This window comes from Salvelinus namaycush, unplaced genomic scaffold (assembly GCF_016432855.1).
Source record: "Salvelinus namaycush isolate Seneca unplaced genomic scaffold, SaNama_1.0 Scaffold73, whole genome shotgun sequence".
Classification (NCBI taxonomy): Eukaryota; Metazoa; Chordata; class Actinopteri; order Salmoniformes; family Salmonidae; genus Salvelinus; species Salvelinus namaycush.
Genome location: NW_024061453.1, coordinates 379,166 through 397,639, shown reverse-complemented (window position 1 = coordinate 397,639; position 18,474 = coordinate 379,166). Strand labels below are relative to the sequence as shown.

General features: G+C 47.6%; 1 protein-coding gene across 1 annotated transcript; it reads right to left on the bottom strand.

Annotated features, from left to right (window-relative positions):
* Positions 1-1,183: 1,183 nt before the first annotated feature.
* Positions 1,184-12,871, bottom strand: LOC120042622 (SOSS complex subunit C-like). The gene is made up of 4 exons (XM_038987440.1): positions 12,580-12,871; positions 6,904-7,000; positions 1,986-2,061; positions 1,184-1,664 (listed from the first exon to the last, which is right to left on the bottom strand). Exons 1-4 carry the CDS (start codon positions 12,596-12,598, stop codon positions 1,557-1,559), a joined length of 300 nt encoding a protein of 99 aa, XP_038843368.1. The 5' UTR covers positions 12,599-12,871; the 3' UTR covers positions 1,184-1,556.
* Between the last annotated feature and the right edge of the window lie 5,603 nt (positions 12,872-18,474).

The window sequence follows — 18,474 nt, the reverse complement described above, 5'->3', positions numbered from 1 at the left end:
GGAGTGAGGAAGATGGTCAAAACTGACCCAAGATCAGCGTCTAGGGCAACTTCACCCTACTCCGCTGGTCTCCATTAGGAGCGGAACATTTAAACGTTAAAATGAAATTGGGATCCTTAAAGTTAAGAAAAATCCCTAACTGAAAAACAACCCCCCCCCCCCCTCACAGTGCAGTTATCACAAAACATGTTATTTTCTGTGCTATAGCCTAACTAGATGATAGGCTATAAAGGTCTGGGGAAAGTTGGTATAATTTATATAAAAACAGAGAGGACGAGGTACAGTCAAGATGACGTATGGTTCGTTCTGCCTGCCCCCTCTCTCTCACGCTGGCTCACCTGCTCTTTCTCTTCACTAATGATGCCAGTGTGTGTTCATTCTTCGGTCTGTTGCGTGTAGAATATGCTAGCCTGTTCATTGATGATAGGCCCTGCAACTGAAGTTGCGAGACATTGCAAGCTAAGAAATTGCGAGATAAAGCGTTTTGATTGCCGATAGATAGACCTAGAGCACGGTTCTGTCTGTCTGGTGGCTGACCTGCCTATACTGATAGATAGACCTAGTGCACGGTTCTGTCTGTCTGGTGGCTGACCTGCCTATACTGATAGATAGACCTAGTGCACGGTTCTGTCTGTCTGGTGGCTGACCTGCCTATACTGATAGATAGACCTAGTGCACGGTTCTGTCTGACTGGTGGCTGACCTGCCTATACTGATAGATCGACCTAGTGCACGGTTCTGTCTGGTGGCTGACCTGCCTATACTGATAGATAGACCTATCTATACTGTGCCTCTCCGTCGCTCGCTATGAAAGATGCAAGTGTTTCTGTTCTCGGAAGTACAGCAACTAATCAGTCTCCTCCGTTCAAAAAATACTGAATCGTAGGAATCGAAGCCTAGAGGAATCGAATCTTGACACGAATAAATGGGAATGGAAATGGAGTTGACGTGTAAGGAGTCGAGGAATCAAATATTTTGGAGTCGACTCTCCACCACTACACCACCATAGTTAACAGCTGTAAAAATGTCAAAGGCAAGCATCCGCAGCAAAGTCCTGCGTGGTAATACTTTGAGAAGTTAAATGAGAAGGAAATGCAGACTTTGGGGAGGTGGAATTGAGGTAAAGTAATGGCGGTACATGGACAATGCTTCACCATCTGAAAGGGACGCACCGTGAGACCCAAACCGTTGCTGGCAGAAGCACAGCGGAATTGTATTAATTTTTCTCGGAAAACCAATAAAAAAAACAGGCAGTTTTAAAGTTAACAGAAATTCTCCATTTGTCACATCCCCAGTCTCCATGGTGATGGAAGGTCTAGTGGCCTCTGGAAGGGAACAAACTCCAGAGCAGCTAATGGCTAAATGTCCTGAAACGCAGCGGGTGCCCTCAAAATTTAATACCACTTCTGACCAGAATATCTATACCGCCAATTTCAGTTCATTTCCCGACGATTCTACATGTTGAATGGACAACACCCAACAGCTGATCTGTAACACACCATGGCCACATGCTGCTTTTAACCGTTGGACTTTCTGTCGTGTTTTCTTCAGGTTCTGTTATTCTGCTGGTGAAGGTGGGTCTAATTGTGGCAGCACAGGGAGGATGAGGTTCCCGAACGACGAGTCTTGAGTGATGAAGAAACCAGAAGAGTGAGCATGGGCATGCTGTAACAACAACAAAAAAACACAAGGAAGATGAGTTACACAATAATGTACGAGAACAATAACCGCGGCAACAAGGGAGCCTTAGTCGGGACAGTACAGCAACAAACGGCACTTCCTGTATATTCAGAGAGCAGGATGGCTCTAGAGCCACCTACCCAAGGGCCCTGTTAAAATCCCAGATCTGAAGTGGTTGGATTGGTCTAAGTTATAGTGTGGTCGCCTCGCTTACACCCGTCCAATCACTTATAGATCTATTCATACTTAAAAAGGAAACAGGGAAGGATGCATTTCTGAAGTTTTACAACGGGGTCAAGACCTTACCTGCAGAGCTGCTTCCTGCTGGGCAGCGATGTGCTGCTGCTCAGTGTGGTCTCTGAAGGATTTATTCAGGGCAGGTCTGGAGAGAGGGATGGAGGGGTAGAGGTCAGGGGTCACACGCGTCTCTGAATCAAGGAATGTGTCCCAAATAGCACCATATTCCCTATATAGTACATGCACTACTTTTGAGTTTTGACCAGAGGCTTATGGGCCCTGGTCTATAGCAGAACACTGGGAGTGGGCCCTGGTCTATAGCAGAACACTGGGAGTGGGCCCTGGTCTATAGTAGAACACTGGGAGTGGGCCCTGGTCTATAGCAGAACACTGGGAGTGGGCCCTGGTCTATAGCAGAACATTGGGAGTGGGCCCTGGTCTATAGTAGAACACTGGGAGTGGGCCCTGGTCTATAGCAGAACACTGGGAGTGGGCCCTGGTCTATAGCAGAACACTGGGAGTGGGCCCTGGTCTATAGTAGAATACTGGGAGTGGGCCCTGGTCAATAGTAGAATACTGGGAATGGGCCCTGGTCTATAGCAGAACACTGGGAGTGGGCCCTGGTCTATAGCAGAATACTGGGAATGGGCCCTGGTCTATAGCAGAACACTGGGAGTGGGCCCTGGTCTATAGCAGAACACTGGGAGTGGGCCCTGGTCTATAGCAGAACATTGGGAGTGGGCCCTGGTCTATAGCAGAACACTGGGAGTGGGCCCTGGTCTATAGCAGAACATTGGGAGTGGGCCCTGGTCTATAGCAGAATACTGGGAATGGGCCCTGGTCTATAGCAGAATACTGGGAATGGGCCCTGGTCTATAGCAGAATACTGGGAATGGGCCCTGGTCTATAGCAGAATACTGGGAATGGGCCCTGGTCTATAGTATAATACTGGGAATGGGCCCTGGTCTATAGCAGAACACTGGGAGTGGGCCCTGGTCTATAGCAGAATACTGGGAATGGGCCCTGGTCTATAGCAGTGGGCACTGGTCTATAGCAGAATACTGGGAGTGGGCCCTGGTCTATAGCAGAACATTGGGAGTGGGCCCTGGTCTATAGTAGAACACTGGGAGTGGGCCCTGGTCAATAGCAGAACACTGGGAGTGGGCCCTGGTCAATAGCAGAACACTGGGAGTGGGCCCTGGTCTATAGCAGAACACTGGGAGTGGGCCCTGGTCTATAGCAGAACACTGGGAGTGGGCCCTGGTCTATAGTAGAACACTGGGAGTGGGCCCTGGTCAATAGCAGAACACGGAGTGGGCCCTGGTCTATAGCAGAACACTGGGAGTGGGCCCTGGACTATAGCAGAACACTGGGAGTGGGCCCTGGTCTATAGCAGAACACTGGGAGTGGGCCCTGGTCAATAGCAGAACACTGGGAGTGGGCCCTGGTCTATAGTAGAACACTGGGAGTGGGCCCTGGTCTATAGCAGAACACTGGGAGTGGGCCCTGGTCTATAGCAGAACATTGGGAGTGGGCCCTGGTCTATAGTAGAACACTGGGAGTGGGCCCTGGTCTATAGCAGAACACTGGGAGTGGGCCCTGGTCTATAGCAGAACACTGGGAGTGGGCCCTGGTCAATAGCAGAACACTGGGAGTGGGCCCTGTTCTATAGTAGAACACTGGGAGTGGGCCCTGGTCTATAGTAGAACACTGGGAGTGGGCCCTGTTCTATAGTAGAACACTGGGAGTGGGCCCTGGTCAATAGCAGAACACTGGGAGTGGGCCCTGTTCTATAGTAGAACACTGGGAGTGGGCCCTGGTCAATAGCAGAACACTGGGAGTGGGCCCTGTTCTATAGCAGAACACTGGGAGTGGGCCCTGGTCAATAGCAGAACACTGGGAGTGGGCCCTGGTCAATAGCAGAACACTGGGAGTGGGCCCTGGTCAATAGCAGAACACTGGGAGTGGGCCCTGGTCTATAGCAGAACACTGGGAGTGGGCCCTGGTCAATAGCAGAACACTGGGAGTGGGCCCTGTTCTATAGTAGAACACTGGGAGTGGGCCCTGGTCTATAGTAGAACACTGGGAGTGGGCCCTGGTCAATAGCAGAACACAGGGAGTGGGCCCTGGTCTATAGTAGAACACTGGGAGTGGGCCCTGGTCTATAGCAGAACACTGGGAGTGGGCCCTGGTCTATAGTAGAACACTGGGAGTGGGCCCTGGTCTATAGCAGAACACTGGGAGTGGGCCCTGGTCTATAGCAGAACACGGGGAGTGGGCCCTGGTCTATAGCAGAACACGGGGAGTGGGCCCTGGTCTATAGCAGAACACTGGGAGTGGGCCCTGGTCTATAGCAGAACACTGGGAGTGGGCCCTGGTCTATAGCAGAACACGGGGAGTGGGCCCTGGTCTATAGCAGAACACTGGGAGTGGGCCCTGGTCTATAGTAGAACACAGGGAGTGGGCCCTGGTCTATAGCAGAACACTGGGAGTGGGCCCTGGTCAATAGCAGTGGGCCCTGGTCTATAGTAGAACACAGGGAGTGGGCCCTGGTCTATAGCAGAACACTGGGAGTGGGCCCTGTTCTATAGTAGAACACAGGGAGTGGGCCCTGGTCTATAGCAGAACACTGGGAGTGGGCCCTGGTCTATAGCAGTGGGCCCTGGTCTATAGCAGAACACTGGGAGTGGGCCCTGTTCTATAGTAGAACACAGGGAGTGGGCCCTGGTCTATAGTAGAACACTGGGAGTGGGCCCTGGTCTATAGCAGAACACTGGGAGTGGGCCCTGGTCAATAGCAGAACACTGGGAGTGGGCCCTGGTCTATAGCAGAACACTGGGAGTGGGCCCTGGTCTATAGTAGAACACTGGGAGTGGGCCCTGGTCTATAGCAGAACACTGGGAGTGGGCCCTGGTCTATAGTAGAACACTGGGAGTGGGCCCTGGTCTATAGCAGAACACTGGGAGTGGGCCCTGGTCTATAGTAGAACACTGGGAGTGGGCCCTGGACTATAGCAGAACACTGGGAGTGGGCCCTGGACTATAGCAGAACACTGGGAGTGGGCCCTGGTCTATAGCAGAACACTGGGAGTGGGCCCTGGTCTATAGCAGAACATTGAGAGTGGGCCCTGGTCTATAGTAGAACACTGGGAGTGGGCCCTGGTCTATAGCAGAACACTGGGAGTGGGCCCTGGTCTATAGTAGAACACTGGGAGTGGACCCTGGTCTATAGTAGAACATTGGGAGTGGGCCCTGGTCTATAGCAGAACATTGAGAGTGGGCCCTGGTCTATAGTAGAACACTGGGAGTGGACCCTGGTCTATAGTAGAAAACTGGGAGTGGGCCCTGGTCTATAGCAGAACACTGGGAGTGGGCCCTGGTCTATAGCAGAACACTGGGAGTGGGCCCTGGTCTATAGTAGAACACTGGGAGTGGGCCCTGGTCTATAGTAGAATACTGGGAATGGGCCCTGGTCTATAGTAGAATACTGGGAATGGGCCCTGGTCTATAGTAGAAAACTGGGAGTGGGCCCTGGTCTATAGCAGAACACTGGGAGTGGGCCCTGGTCTATAGTAGAAAACTGGGAGTGGGCCCTGGTCTATAGTAGAACACTGGGAGTGGGCCCTGGTCTATAGCAGAACACTGGGAGTGGGCCCTGGTCTATAGTAGAACACTGGGAGTGGGCCCTGGTCTATAGTAGAACACTGGGAGTGGGCCCTGGTCTATAGTAGAACACTGGGAGTGGGCCCTGGTCTATAGTAGAACACTGGGAGTGGGCCCTGGTCTATAGTAGAACACTGGGAGTGGGCCCTGTTCTATAGTAGAACACAGGGAGTGGGCCCTGGTCTATAGCAGAACACTGGTAGTGGGCCCTGGTCTATAGTAGAACACAGGGAGTGGGCCCTGGTCTATAGCAGAACACTGGGAGTGGGCCCTGGTCTATAGCAGAACACTGGGAGTGGGCCCTGGTCTATAGCAGAACACTGGGAGTGGACCCTGGTCTGTAGTAGAACACTGGAAGTGGGCCCTGGTCTATAGTAGAATACTGGGAATGGGCCCTGGTCTATAGTAGAATACTGGGAATGGGCCCTGGTCTATAGTAGAACACTGGGAGTGGGCCCTGGTCTATAGTAGAACACTGGGAATGGGCCCTGGTCTATAGTAGAACACTGGGAGTGGGCCCTGGTCTATAGTAGAACACTGGGAGTGGGCCCTGGTCAAGAGCAGAACACTGGGAGTGGGCCCTGGTCTATAGCAGAACACTGGGAGTGGGCCCTGGTCAAGAGCAGAACACTGGGAGTGGGCCCTGGTCTATAGTAGAACACTGGGAGTGGGCCCTGGTCAAGAGCAGAACACTGGGAGTGGGCCCTGGTCAAGAGCAGAACACTGGGAGTGGGCCCTGTTCTATAGTAGAACACAGGGAGTGGGCCCTGGTCTATAGTAGAACACAGGGAGTGGGCCCTGGTCTATAGCAGAACACTGGGAGTGGGCCCTGGTCTATAGTAGAACACTGGGAGTGGGCCCTGGTCTATAGTAGAACACTGGGAGTGGGCCCTGGTCAAGAGCAGAACACTGGGAGTGGGCCCTGGTCTATAGTAGAACACAGGGAGTGGGCCCTGGTCTATAGTAGAACACTGGGAGTGGGCCCTGGTCAAGAGCAGAACACTGGGAGTGGGCCCTGGTCTATAGTAGAACACAGGGAGTGGGCCCTGGTCTATAGCAGAACACTGGGAGTGGGCCCTGGTCTATAGCAGAACACTGGGAGTGGGCCCTGGTCTATAGTAGAACGCTGGGAGTGGACCCTGGTCTATAGCAGAACACTGGGAGTGGGCCCTGGTCTATAGTAGAACACTGGGAGTGGGCCCTGGTCTATAGCAGAACACTGGAAGTGGGCCCTGGTCTATAGTAGTGCACTATATGAGACACAACCAAGATTTATTTCACTGACACGACCCCCTATTGACAGATACATGTTTCATTCCTAATACCTAGCTCCAGGGTTATTCATGGATGAGTTATGTATCAAGTGTCTCGTCTCCTTGTTGAGGTCAGACAAAATGGCAACACGGTTCTTGTTCTGGACTCCTGATGACAGAAAAAACAAGATCATGAAAATAAGCAGCACAAATAGCTAGCTAGCTCTTATCCAGGGCTCTATTCTAGCTAGCTCTTATCCAGGGCTCTATTCTAGCTAGCTCTTATCCAGGGCTCTATTCTAGCTAGCTCTTATCCAGGGCTCTATTCTAGTTAGCTCTTATCCAGGGCTCTATTCTAGCTAGCTCTTATCCAGGGCTCTATTCTAACTAGCTCTTATCCAGGGCTCTATTCTAGCGAGCTCTTATCCAGGGCTCTATTCTAGCGAGCTCTTATCCAGGGCTCTATTCTAGCGAGCTCTTATCCAGGGCTCTATTCTAACTAGCTCTTATCCAGGGCTCTATTCTAGCGAGCTCTTATCCAGGGCTCTATTCTAACTAGCTCTTATCCAGGGCTCTATTCTAGCTAGCTCTTATCCAGGGCTCTATTCTAGCTAGCTCTTATCCAGGGCTCTATTCTAGCTAGCTCTTATCCAGGGCTCTATTCTAGCGAGCTCTTATCCAGGGCTCTATTCTAGCGAGCTCTTATCCAGGGCTCTATTCTAGCGAGCTCTTATCCAGGGCTCTATTCTAGCTAGCTCTTATCCAGGACTGTTGAAGATTCAGGGCTCTATTCAATCAGATATTCTTTAGCCCACATCTGCATAGCGGTTGTTTTTGGCGGTGTCAGAGGTGGAACTGGGTTAGAGCTGTCAAATCCACAAGCGGCTCCTAGCATTATATCTAAAGCAGACAATGTGACTCTGTGCAACCAATGGCAATAAGAGAAATCCCATGCAGCCTTGTTTGCAAGTTGAAACACTGGAATGTGAGATGTAATCTACACCTCGATTTGGCTGATATAAATCTTCATTATTTCCTGGAAATGTAACGAGCACACTAATAATTTGATAAACTGAGTATGGCAATAGGCATGTAAACACCTTACTCTGTTTATCATAAATCGGCGTGAGGTCAAAATGTAAGTACGAGTACGCGGATTAAAACACCTGGTTCTTTTGAATTAAAAGGGCATGTACACAGTTTAATTGGAGTTTCAGCGGTGTATTTGATCTGTACATGTGCCAGCATCAGTAGCCCAATCCTCCCTTTGACGTTTTTGCCAAATAGATCTTAGTCGCGCAATTTTACATCTAAGATGTTTGGTGCAGTATTTCTCAAGTGAAAAAAATGTCAAACTCATCTATGGTTGCACAGCAGCTAACGTGTTAGTTAGCGACACTATCTGCTAGCTAGCGCACAAGGAGAAAGCACTGAGCTGGGAGAAAGACAGGATCCTTCATGGCTTGTCATTTGGCTGAGATAATATTGGTACTGATGAACTTGTTTCGCCCCGGCATCGCGCCTGCTGTGTACCGGAGTCCTCCTTAGGACGAGCTGGCTAAGCTAGCACACTGTGTCCTTCCCTCCAGCCTGCCAAACTCCTGCCCTCGCTGTCGTTAACAGAACTGCTGGAAAACACTGTCTACCGGTGTACAGCTAGCTAGCTACGGTTGTCTCCACCGCCCCGTCTGTGGGGTTTATCGGCAGCTGGCATCCAACGTTATTGTGCATTAACGCCACCTACTGTACTGGAGTGTAGTGATGGGTAGTTCACGAACGAACGGCTCTTTTTGGTGAACGTCGGGAACCGAATCGCGTCGGTGAAAGAGCCGTTCATTTGGCTCCCTGATTGTCTTACATTTACATTTACATTTAAGTCATTTAGCAGACGCTCTTATCCAGAGCGACTTACAAATTGGAAAGTTCATACATATTCATCCTGGTCTTAGTGATAATACTTATTTCTGAGCTCAAAACAACGTTTTTCTGCAGATAAGTTACATTAGACCGAAATACTCGGAATGCCCATCACTACTGGAGACGCAGGAAAGCCCCAAATTGCAGACTGCAGTTCCACCCTTCTCCAAAAAACCCTTCCCTTGCTTAGACCAAAACATCATCATAATAATACATGCAGGAACTGTTCTGAACTGTTCCGGATGGGAAGCATGCGGATGACTTTATGCGTGAGTGAAGTGAATGTAGAAAAACAAAGTATGTGTAACAGTAGTAACTTTAGTCCGTCCCCTCGCCCCGACCCGGGCGCGAACCAGGGACCCTCTGCACACATCAACAACTGACACCCACGAAGTGTAACAGTATAACTTTAGTACGTCCCCTCGCCCCGACCCGGGCGCGAACCAGGGACCCTCTGCACACATCAACAACTGACACCCACGAAGTGTAACAGTATAACTTTAGTACGTCCCCTCGCCCCGACCCGGGCGCGAACCAGGGACCCTCTGCACACATCGACAACAGTCACCCACGAAGCGTCGTTACCCACCGCTCCACAAAAGCCGCGGCCCTGCAACACTACTTCTAGGTTTTCAGAGCAAGTGACGTAACTGATTGAAACGCTAGTAGCGCGTACCCGCTAACTAGCTAGCCATTTCACATCCGTTACATATGCATCTTAGAAATATAGTTTTCACACAAACTTTATATGTCTGAACTCAAATAGGAGTCGCAAAAATAACATGGTCACTGTGGTAGAACGTCTATTTTGATTGGCCACTGTGGTAGAATGTCTATTTTGATTCGTCACTGTGGAAGAACGTCTACTTTGATTGGCCACTGTGGTAGAATGTCTATTTTGATTGGCCACTGTGGTAGAATGTCTATTTTGATTCGTCACTGTGGAAGAACGTCTACTTTGATTGGCCACTGTGGTAGAACGTCTATTTTGATTGGTCACTGTGGTAGAATGTCTATTTTGATTCGTCACTGTGGAAGAACGTCTACTTTGATTGGCCACTGTGGTAGAACGTCTATTTTGATTGGTCACTGTGGTAGAATGTCTATTTTGATTGGCCACTGTGGTAGAATGTCTATTTTGATTCGTCACTGTGGTAGAATGTCTACTTTGATTCGTCATTGTGGAAGAACGTCTACTTTGATTGGCCACTGTGGTAGAATGTCTATTTTGATTGGTCACTGTGGTAGAATGTCTACTTTGATTTGTCACTGTGGAAGAACTTGATTGGCCACTGTGGTAGAACGTCTATTTTGATTGGTCACTGTGGTAGAACGTCTACTTTGATTGGTCACTGTGGTAGAACGTCTACTTTGATTGGTCACTGTGGAAGAACGTCTACTTTGATTGGTCACTGTGGTAGAACGTCTACTTTGATTGGTCACTGTGGTAGAACGTCTACTTTGATTGGTCACTGTGGTAGAACGTCTACTTTGATTGGTCACTGTGGAAGAACGTCTACTTTGATTGGTCACTGTGGTAGAACGTCTACTTTGATTGGTCACTGTGGTAGAACGTCTACTTTGATTGGTCACTGTGGTAGAACGTCTACTTTGATTTGTCGATTTTCTGCATTTATTTAAGTCCCATCATCAGATATTGGACTAACCTGGTCACTGGGAAGATACTCTCAAAATGTCGGTGCCCGTAGAGGCGAGCAGTACAATTATGAGATGGAGTGACGTCGGAATGCCACCAGGCCGCAAGCAAAGTCGGGAGAAGAGGAATATTGGGACACAGAAAGGTGGATTTCTGAGGAGGAATGGAGGGGGGAAATGAGGAAGAGGAGGTTGGTTTTGAATCTGAGGAAGAGGGTGATAAAAATGGAGATGGCATGTCGAAGAAGATTGGTGTCAAGTCTAAACAGAGTGAGACCTGGAGGAGATTGGTGTCAAGTCTAAACAGAGTGAGACCTGGAGGAGATTGGTGTCAAGTCTAAACAGAGTGAGACCTGGAGGAGATTGGTGTCAAGTCTAAACAGAGTGAGACCTGGAGGAGATTGGTGTCAAGTCTAAACAGAGTGAGCCGTGCACCAGACTGAATTATGGAAGTGCATGAGTTAAGTAAGGAGGAAGGTGTGGTGAAGAGCTCAGAACCCGAGCCTGGCATCAATGGACAGCATAAAGAAGAATCTGGTCCAGTAGGAGTGAGATTTTGTTGAGAAGGTGGATCCTTGCCTTTTGGCAGATCCATTAGTGGTTTCAGGGTGGCTGGGAAAGGAGTTGGGTGCAGTTGAATCAGTGAAGGTAACCTGTAGTGGACTTGTGATATTTGTTTGTGTTTCTTCTGACCAGGGGGAGCGGGCGCTCCGTGTCACTCAAATTGGGTCAAGATCTGTTTCTTGCTTGGCTTTAGAAACAGGGCACCTTTTGAAAGGAGTGATTTCTAGGGTAACGTTACAGGTGGAGGTGGAGCAGTTGAAGTTGAAGATTCCTGGTGTTTGTGGTGCGACGCCAATCGCGTGGTGAACCAGTCACTGTCAGTCCTTAAGAGTTTTGAGTCAGAGTCTTTACCCAACAAGGTCATGTTAGGATATCAGCTATCCTGTCAGTGCAAATTTTGCAGCGAATCCACTGCACTGTTTCAGGTGCAATGTTATGGTCACGTCGCAGCCGTGTGTAAGAGGGAGATTCCAAGACGTGGGAAGTGTGCAGGAGGTCATGGGATAGAGGATTGTGTCATTTCGGGTGGATAAAGTTGTGTGTGTCATCTGTAGAGGTGCTCATGTTGCTGGGAATCGGAAGTGTCCGGAGCGAAAGAGGCAGGTTGATGTGGCCAGAGGCAGCTCCTGAGGCAGTGAAGAAAGTAGAGGAGGATGGGGTCAAGGGTGAGGGATTCTGAGAGGATCTCTGTGATATAGTAGATCTGTGCCAGTGTAACGGATGTGAAATGGCTAGCTAGTTAGCGGTGGTGCGCGCGAATAGCCTTTCAATCGGTGACGTCACTTGCTCTGAGACCTTGAAGTAGTGGTTCCCCTTGCTCTGCAAGGGCCGCGGCTTTTGTGGAGCGATGGGTAACAATGCTTCGTGGGTGACTGTTGTTGATGTGTGCAGAGGGTCCCTGGTTCGCGCGAGGGGACGGACTAAAGTTATACTGTTACACCAGAACAGAAGGATAGGCTAGTGAGTGATATTCTTCAGTGAGGTTGGCTTCTTAGCATTTATAGCAATGGTTGTCAACTATACTGCAGAAATAGAATGTAAATCACGGAAAAAAAGATGTGGTGGCAGATGCAGAGAAGTGCTTGGGGGTACGAGATCTGACTTCAGAAGAGTGACAGGGTATGTTGAGTGGTGGTGTCCCGTCATCTCAGGTCGTTGGCCTGGGGTAGGATCACATAGGGTTTAATGAGTATAGGGTTAGTTAGTAGGTTAATGAAAATATGTATTTTTTTTTTAATTTAAAATGTTTTCCTGGTTCCGCTTTCCCATCACAAAGTGTAATGGATCTATACTCCATAGGGAAGGAAGTTTGATCATTAAGTAGACATTTCAGATGTGTCCATATAAAAACAGGACTATTAGGAAAATCGTTCTTCTTGCAAATCATGTCAACGTTTTAAAACGAACTATTACATGAATCTGACTATCCACAATAACCGTATCATTGTGTGTCTGTATCCCCGATTTGACAGCTCCAACGCAGTTACACCACTGAGGTATTAAAGAACTGAATTTCCGCGATGCGGATTGAATAGAGCCCCAGGACTCGGCATCAACAAGCCGCACAAAACGCCCTGGATATTCTACCCTGCCTTTTGCTGCTTGACTTACCCGGTGCAGGCGACGCCATGTCAGAAAGACTGGTTGCAACCTAAACAATATAAAACATACATAGAGCCCGCTATGCTATCACAGTGCTAGCTAGTTAACATTTGCACTGGGGACAGACGAATCGACCACGGATAGCAGGTGTTTCAGATTTTACCCATCGTTCAAATAGCTACACAACTATCACAGATAATCGTATGTTTGACTTCAACTAAACTACTTTGCTAGATACAGAAACAAACACCGCTAAATTACTTTTTACTGTGTGTCAACAAAAGTCACGTGATTGCTCATAGTGTCATTACTTCCGGTAGTGTTATTGTACTTCCGAGACTGCGCGGTGCAAGTCAGCTGACAGCTTTTGGTTGCAGCTAGAGTGTCCAGCATTTGATACACGGGATTGGAAATAATCACACACAAAAAATAGCATTCCAGGCCAAAAAATTAAGATTTTTCCCAGAAAATCTGTTCTCGGATTTCCATCTCTTGCGCAATGAGTGGTGGCACCCCAAAATCACTTGCATCGTCGGGGCAAAAGCCCATTCAGGAGATCTGTCATCCGCTTGGAGCCGAGGAGACAGCGGCAGTCCTCACACCCAGTCCAGATGTCGGAAACACCATTACCAGCATCGAAGGGAAGGTAAAAAAAAATAGATCGCTAGAAAAGCTAACTAAATAGATAGTTTGGCCCGTATTCCGTACTTTCATGTGCTGATGTAGTTTTGGGATGATAGATCGTCAAGCCTAGGGCATTTCCATCTAAAAGGACACATGCGCACCAACGAAGTTCGTAGGAGCTTGTCAAATGAAATGTAATTGTCTATATTTTTTAAAAAGAAATTAAGGCATATATACATTTTTAACCATTTTCCATCCTAAAAATTAAGAAGAAGCAAAGGCTTTGGTCTCTTGTCAAACAGATGGAAAAGAGATCTTAGACACCATCTACCAGAAAAAGTCTTAAAAGCGATTAGAATTAACTCATTAATGTTGAAGTAAAGCCCCCTGCCAACTAATATCAACACTTGTATTGAGTTTTGGAGAAAATATTTGCCTTCTGTACGTTTATGAAACATTGACTTGTGAATTGTAATTTTGTTACCAAAAAGCCACATATGTTTAAGATATTTTCTAATGTCTCTCCTTCGTGAGGAGGGAGGATAATGAAAGTTCACAGAAGAAACAAGTAAAGGTAGACCTACCAATTAGTTAAGTGTTTTTACAGATATCAAGCTTTAAAAAAAAAAAAAAAAATGAATTGATTAAAACTTGTAATTGTGTTATCAAATCGGTATGGAATTACTGCAATTTAATTTTCTGCAATGGGAAATCACAGTAGTCACAAACCACTGTTGGGTCACTTACTACTGCCCTCCCTTCCACTGACATACTGTTATGTTCAGCTCATAGTGTCTCCTGTTACTGCCCTCCCTTCCACTGACTGTTATGTTCAGCTCATAGTGTCTCCTGTTACTGTCCTCCCTTCCACTGACATACTGTTATGTTCAGCTCATAGTGTCTCCTGTTACTGTCCTCTCTTCCACTGACATACTGTTATGTTCAGCTCATAGTGTCTCCTGTTACTGTCCTCTCTTCCACTGACTGTTATGTTCAGCTCATAGTGTCTCCTGTTACTGTCCTCTCTTCCACTGACTGTTATGTTCAGCTCATAGTGTCTCCTGCTACTGTCCTCTCTTCCACTGACATACTGTTATGTTCAGCTCATAGTGTCTCCTGTTACTGTTCTCACTTCCACTGACTGTTATGTTCAGCTCATAGTGTCTCCTGTTACTGTCCTCTCTTCCACTGACTGTTATGTTCAGCTCATAGTGTCTCCTGTTACTGTCCTCTCTTCCACTGACTGTTATGTTCAGCTCATAGTGTCTCCTGTTACTGTCCTCTCTTCCACTGACTGTTATGTTCAGCTCATAGTGTCTCCTGTTACTGCCCTCCCTTCCACTGACATACTGTTATGTTCAGCTCATAGTGTCTCCTGTTACTGTCCTCTCTTCCACTGACATACTGTTATGTTCAGCTCATAGTGTCTCCTGTTACTGTCCTCTCTTCCACTGACTGTTATGTTCAGCTCATAGTGTCTCCTGTTACTGTCCTCTCTTCCACTGACTGTTATGTTCAGCTCATAGTGTCTCCTGTTACTGTCCTCTCTTCCACTGACTGTTATGTTCAGCTCATAGTGTCTCCTGTTACTGTCCTCTCTTCCACTGACTGTTATGTTCAGCTCATAGTGTCTCCTGTTACTGTCCTCCCTTCCACTGACTGTTATGTTCAGCTCATAGTGTCTCCTGTTACTGTCCTCTCTTCCACTGACTGTTATGTTCAGCTCATAGGTCTCCTGTTACTGTCCTCCTCTTCCACTGACTGTTATGTTCAGCTCATAGTGTCTCCTGTTACTGTCCTCTCTTCCACTGACTGTTATGTTCAGCTCATAGTGTCTCCTGTTACTGTCCTCCCTTCCACTGACTGTTATGTTCAGCTCATAGTGTCTCCTGTTACTGTCCTCTCTTCCACTGACTGTTATGTTCAGCTCATAGTGTCTCCTGTTTACTGTCCTCCCTTCCACTGACTGTTATGTTCAGCTCATAGTGTCTCCTGTTACTGTCCTCTCTTCCACTGACTGTTATGTTCAGCTCATAGTGTCTCCTGTTACTGTCCTCTCTTCCACTGACTGTTATGTTCAGCTCATAGTGTCTCCTGTTACTGTCCTCCCTTCCACTGACTGTTATGTTCAGCTCATAGTGTCTCCTGTTACTGTCCTCTCTTCCACTGACTGTTATGTTCAGCTCATAGTGTCTCCTGTTACTGTCCCTCTCTTCCACTGACATACTGTTATGTTCAGCTCATAGTGTCTCCTGTTACTGTCCTCTCTTCTACTGACTGTTATGTTCAGCTCATAGTGTCTCCTGTTACTGTCCTCTCTTCCACTGACTGTTATGTTCAGCTCATAGTGTCTCCTGTTACTGTCCTCTCTTCCACTGAATGTTATGTTCAGCTCATAGTGTCTCCTGTTACTGTTCTCTCTTCCACTGACTGTTATGTTCAGCTCATAGTGTCTCCTGTTACTGTCCTCCCTTCCACTGACTGTTATGTTCAGCTCATAGTGTCTCCTGTTACTGTCCTCTCTTCCACTGACTGTTATGTTCAGCTCATAGTGTCTCCTGTTACTGTCCTCTCTTCCACTGGCTGTTATGTTCAGCTCATAGTGTCTCCTGTTACTGTCCTCTCTTCCACTGACTGTTGTGTTCAGCTCATAGTGTCTCCTGTTACTGTCCTCTCTTTCACTGGCATACTGTTATGTTCAGCTCATAGTGTCTCCTGTTACTGTCCTCCCTTCCACTGACATACTGTTATGTTCAGCTCATAGTGTCTCCTGTTACTGTCCTCCCTTCCACTGACTGTTATGTTCAGCTCATAGTGTCTCCTGTTACTGTCCTCTCTCATAGTGTCTCCTGTTACTGTCCTCTCTTCCACTGACTGTTATGTTCAGCTCATAGTGTCTCCTGTTACTGTCCTCTCTTCCACTGACTGTTATGTTCAGCTCATAGTGTCTCCTGTTACTGTCCTCTCTTCCACTGACTGTTATGTTCAGCTCATAGTGTCTCCTGTTACTGTCCTCTCTTCCACTGACATACTGTTATGGTTCAGCTCATAGTGTCTCCTGTTACTGTCCTCTCTTCCACTGACTGTTATGTTCAGCTCATAGTGTCTCCTGTTACTGTCCTCTCTTCCACTGACTGTTATGTTCAGCTCATAGTGTCTCCTGCTACTGTCCTCTCTTCCACTGACTGTTATGTTCAGCTCATAGTGTCTCCTGTTACTGTCCTCTCTTCCACTGACTGTTATGTTCAGCTCATAGTGTCTCCTGTTACTGTCCTCTCTTCTACTGACTGTTATGTTCAGCTCATAGTGTCTCCTGCTACTGTCCTCTCTTCCACTGACTGTTATGGTTCAGCTCATAGTGTCTCCTGTTACTGTCCTCTCTTCCACTGACATACTGTTATGTTCAGCTCATAGTGTCTCCTGCTACTGTCCTCTCTTCCACTGACTGTTATGTTCAGCTCATAGTGTCTCCTGTTACTGTCCTCTCTTCCACTGACTGGTTATGTTCAGCTCATAGTGTCTCCTGTTACTGTCCTCCCTTCCACTGACTGTTGTTCAGCTCATAGTGTCTCCTTGTTACTGTCCTCTCTTCCACTGACTGTTATGTTTCAGCTCATAGTGTCTCCTGCTACTGTCCTCTCTTCCACTGACTGTTATGTTCAGCTCATAGTGTCTCCTGTTACTGTCCTCCTCTTCCACTGACTGTTATGTTCAGCTCATAGTGTCTCCTGTTACTGTCCTCTCTTCCACTGCATACTGTTATGTTCAGCTCATAGTGTCTCCTGTTACTGTCCTCTCTTCTACTGACATACTGTTATGTTCAGCTCATAGTGTCTCCTGTTACTGTCCTCTCTTCCACTGACTGTTATGTTCAGCTCATAGTGTCTCCTGCTACTGTCCTCCCTTCCACTGACTGTTATGTTCAGCTCATAGTGTCGCCTGTTACTGTCCTCCCTTCCACTGACTACTGTTATGTTCACAGCTCATAGTGTCTCCTGTTACTGTCCTCCCTTCTCACTGACTGTTATGTTCAGCTCATAGTGTCTCCTGTTACTGTCCTCTCTTCCACCTGACTGTTATGTTCAGCTCATAGTGTCTCCTGTTACTGTCCTCCTTCACTGACTGTTATGTTCAGCTCATAGTGTCTCCTGTACTGTCCTACTCTTCCACTGACTGTTATGTTCAGCTCATAGTGTCTCCTGTTACTGTCCCTCTCTTCTACGGACATACTGTTATGTTCAGCTCATAGTGTCTCCTGTTACTGTCCTCTCTTCCACTGACTGTTATGTTTCAGCTCATAGTGTCTCCTGTTACTGTCCTCTCTTCCACTGACTGTTATGTTCAGGCTCATAGTGTCTCCTGTTACTGTCCTCTCTTCCACTGACTGTTATGTTCAGCTCATAGTGTCTCCTGTTACTGTCCTCCCTTCCACTGACGTGTTATGTTCAGCTCATAGTGGTCTCCTGTTACTGTCCTCTCTTCCACTGATACTGTTATGTTCAGCCTCATAGTGTCTCCTGTTACTGTCCTCCTCCACTGACTGTTATGTTCAGGCTCATGTGTATCCTGTTACTGTCCTCTCTTCCACTGACTGTTATGTTCAGCTCATAGTGTCTCCTGTTACTGTCCTCCTCTTCCACTGACATACTGTATGTTCAGCTCATAGTGTCTCCTGTGTACTGTCCTCTCTTCCACTGACATACTGTTATGTTCAGCTCATAGTGTCTCCTGTTACTGTCCTCTCTTCCACTGACTGTTATGTTCAGCTCATAGTGTCTCCTGTTACTGTCCTCTCTTTCCACTGACTGTTTATGTCTAGCTCATAGTGTCTCTCTGTAACTGTCCTCTCTTCCACTGACTGTTATGTTCAGATCATAGTGTCTCCTGTTACTGTCCTCCCTTCCATCTGATCTGTTATGTTCAGCTCATAGTGTCTCCTGTTACTGTCCCTCTCTCTCCACTGACTGTTATGTTCAGCTCATAGTGTCTCCTGTTACTGTCCTCTCTTCCACTGACTGTTATCGGTTCAGCTCATAGTGTCTCCTGTTACTGTCCTCTCTTCCACTGACTGTTTATGTTCAGCTCATAGTGTCTCCTGTTACTGTCCTCTCCCTTCCACTGACTGTTATGTTCAGCTCCTAGTGTCTCCTGTTACTGTACTCCTCCACTGACATACTGTTATGTTCAGCCATCATAGGTCTCCTGGTACTGTCCTCCCTTCCACTGACTGTTATGTTCAGCCTCATAAGTGTCTCCTGTTACTGTCCTCGCTATCCACTG

Coding starts and splice junctions, on each gene's coding strand:
- LOC120042622 (XM_038987440.1), bottom strand. Junction 2,062..6,903: donor ATGAATAACCCTGGAGCTAG/GTATTAGGAATG, acceptor CCCTCTCTCCAG/ACCTGCCCTGAATAAATCCT. Junction 1,665..1,985: donor AGCAGGAAGCAGCTCTGCAG/GTAAGGTCTTGA, acceptor TTGTTGTTACAG/CATGCCCATGCTCACTCTTC.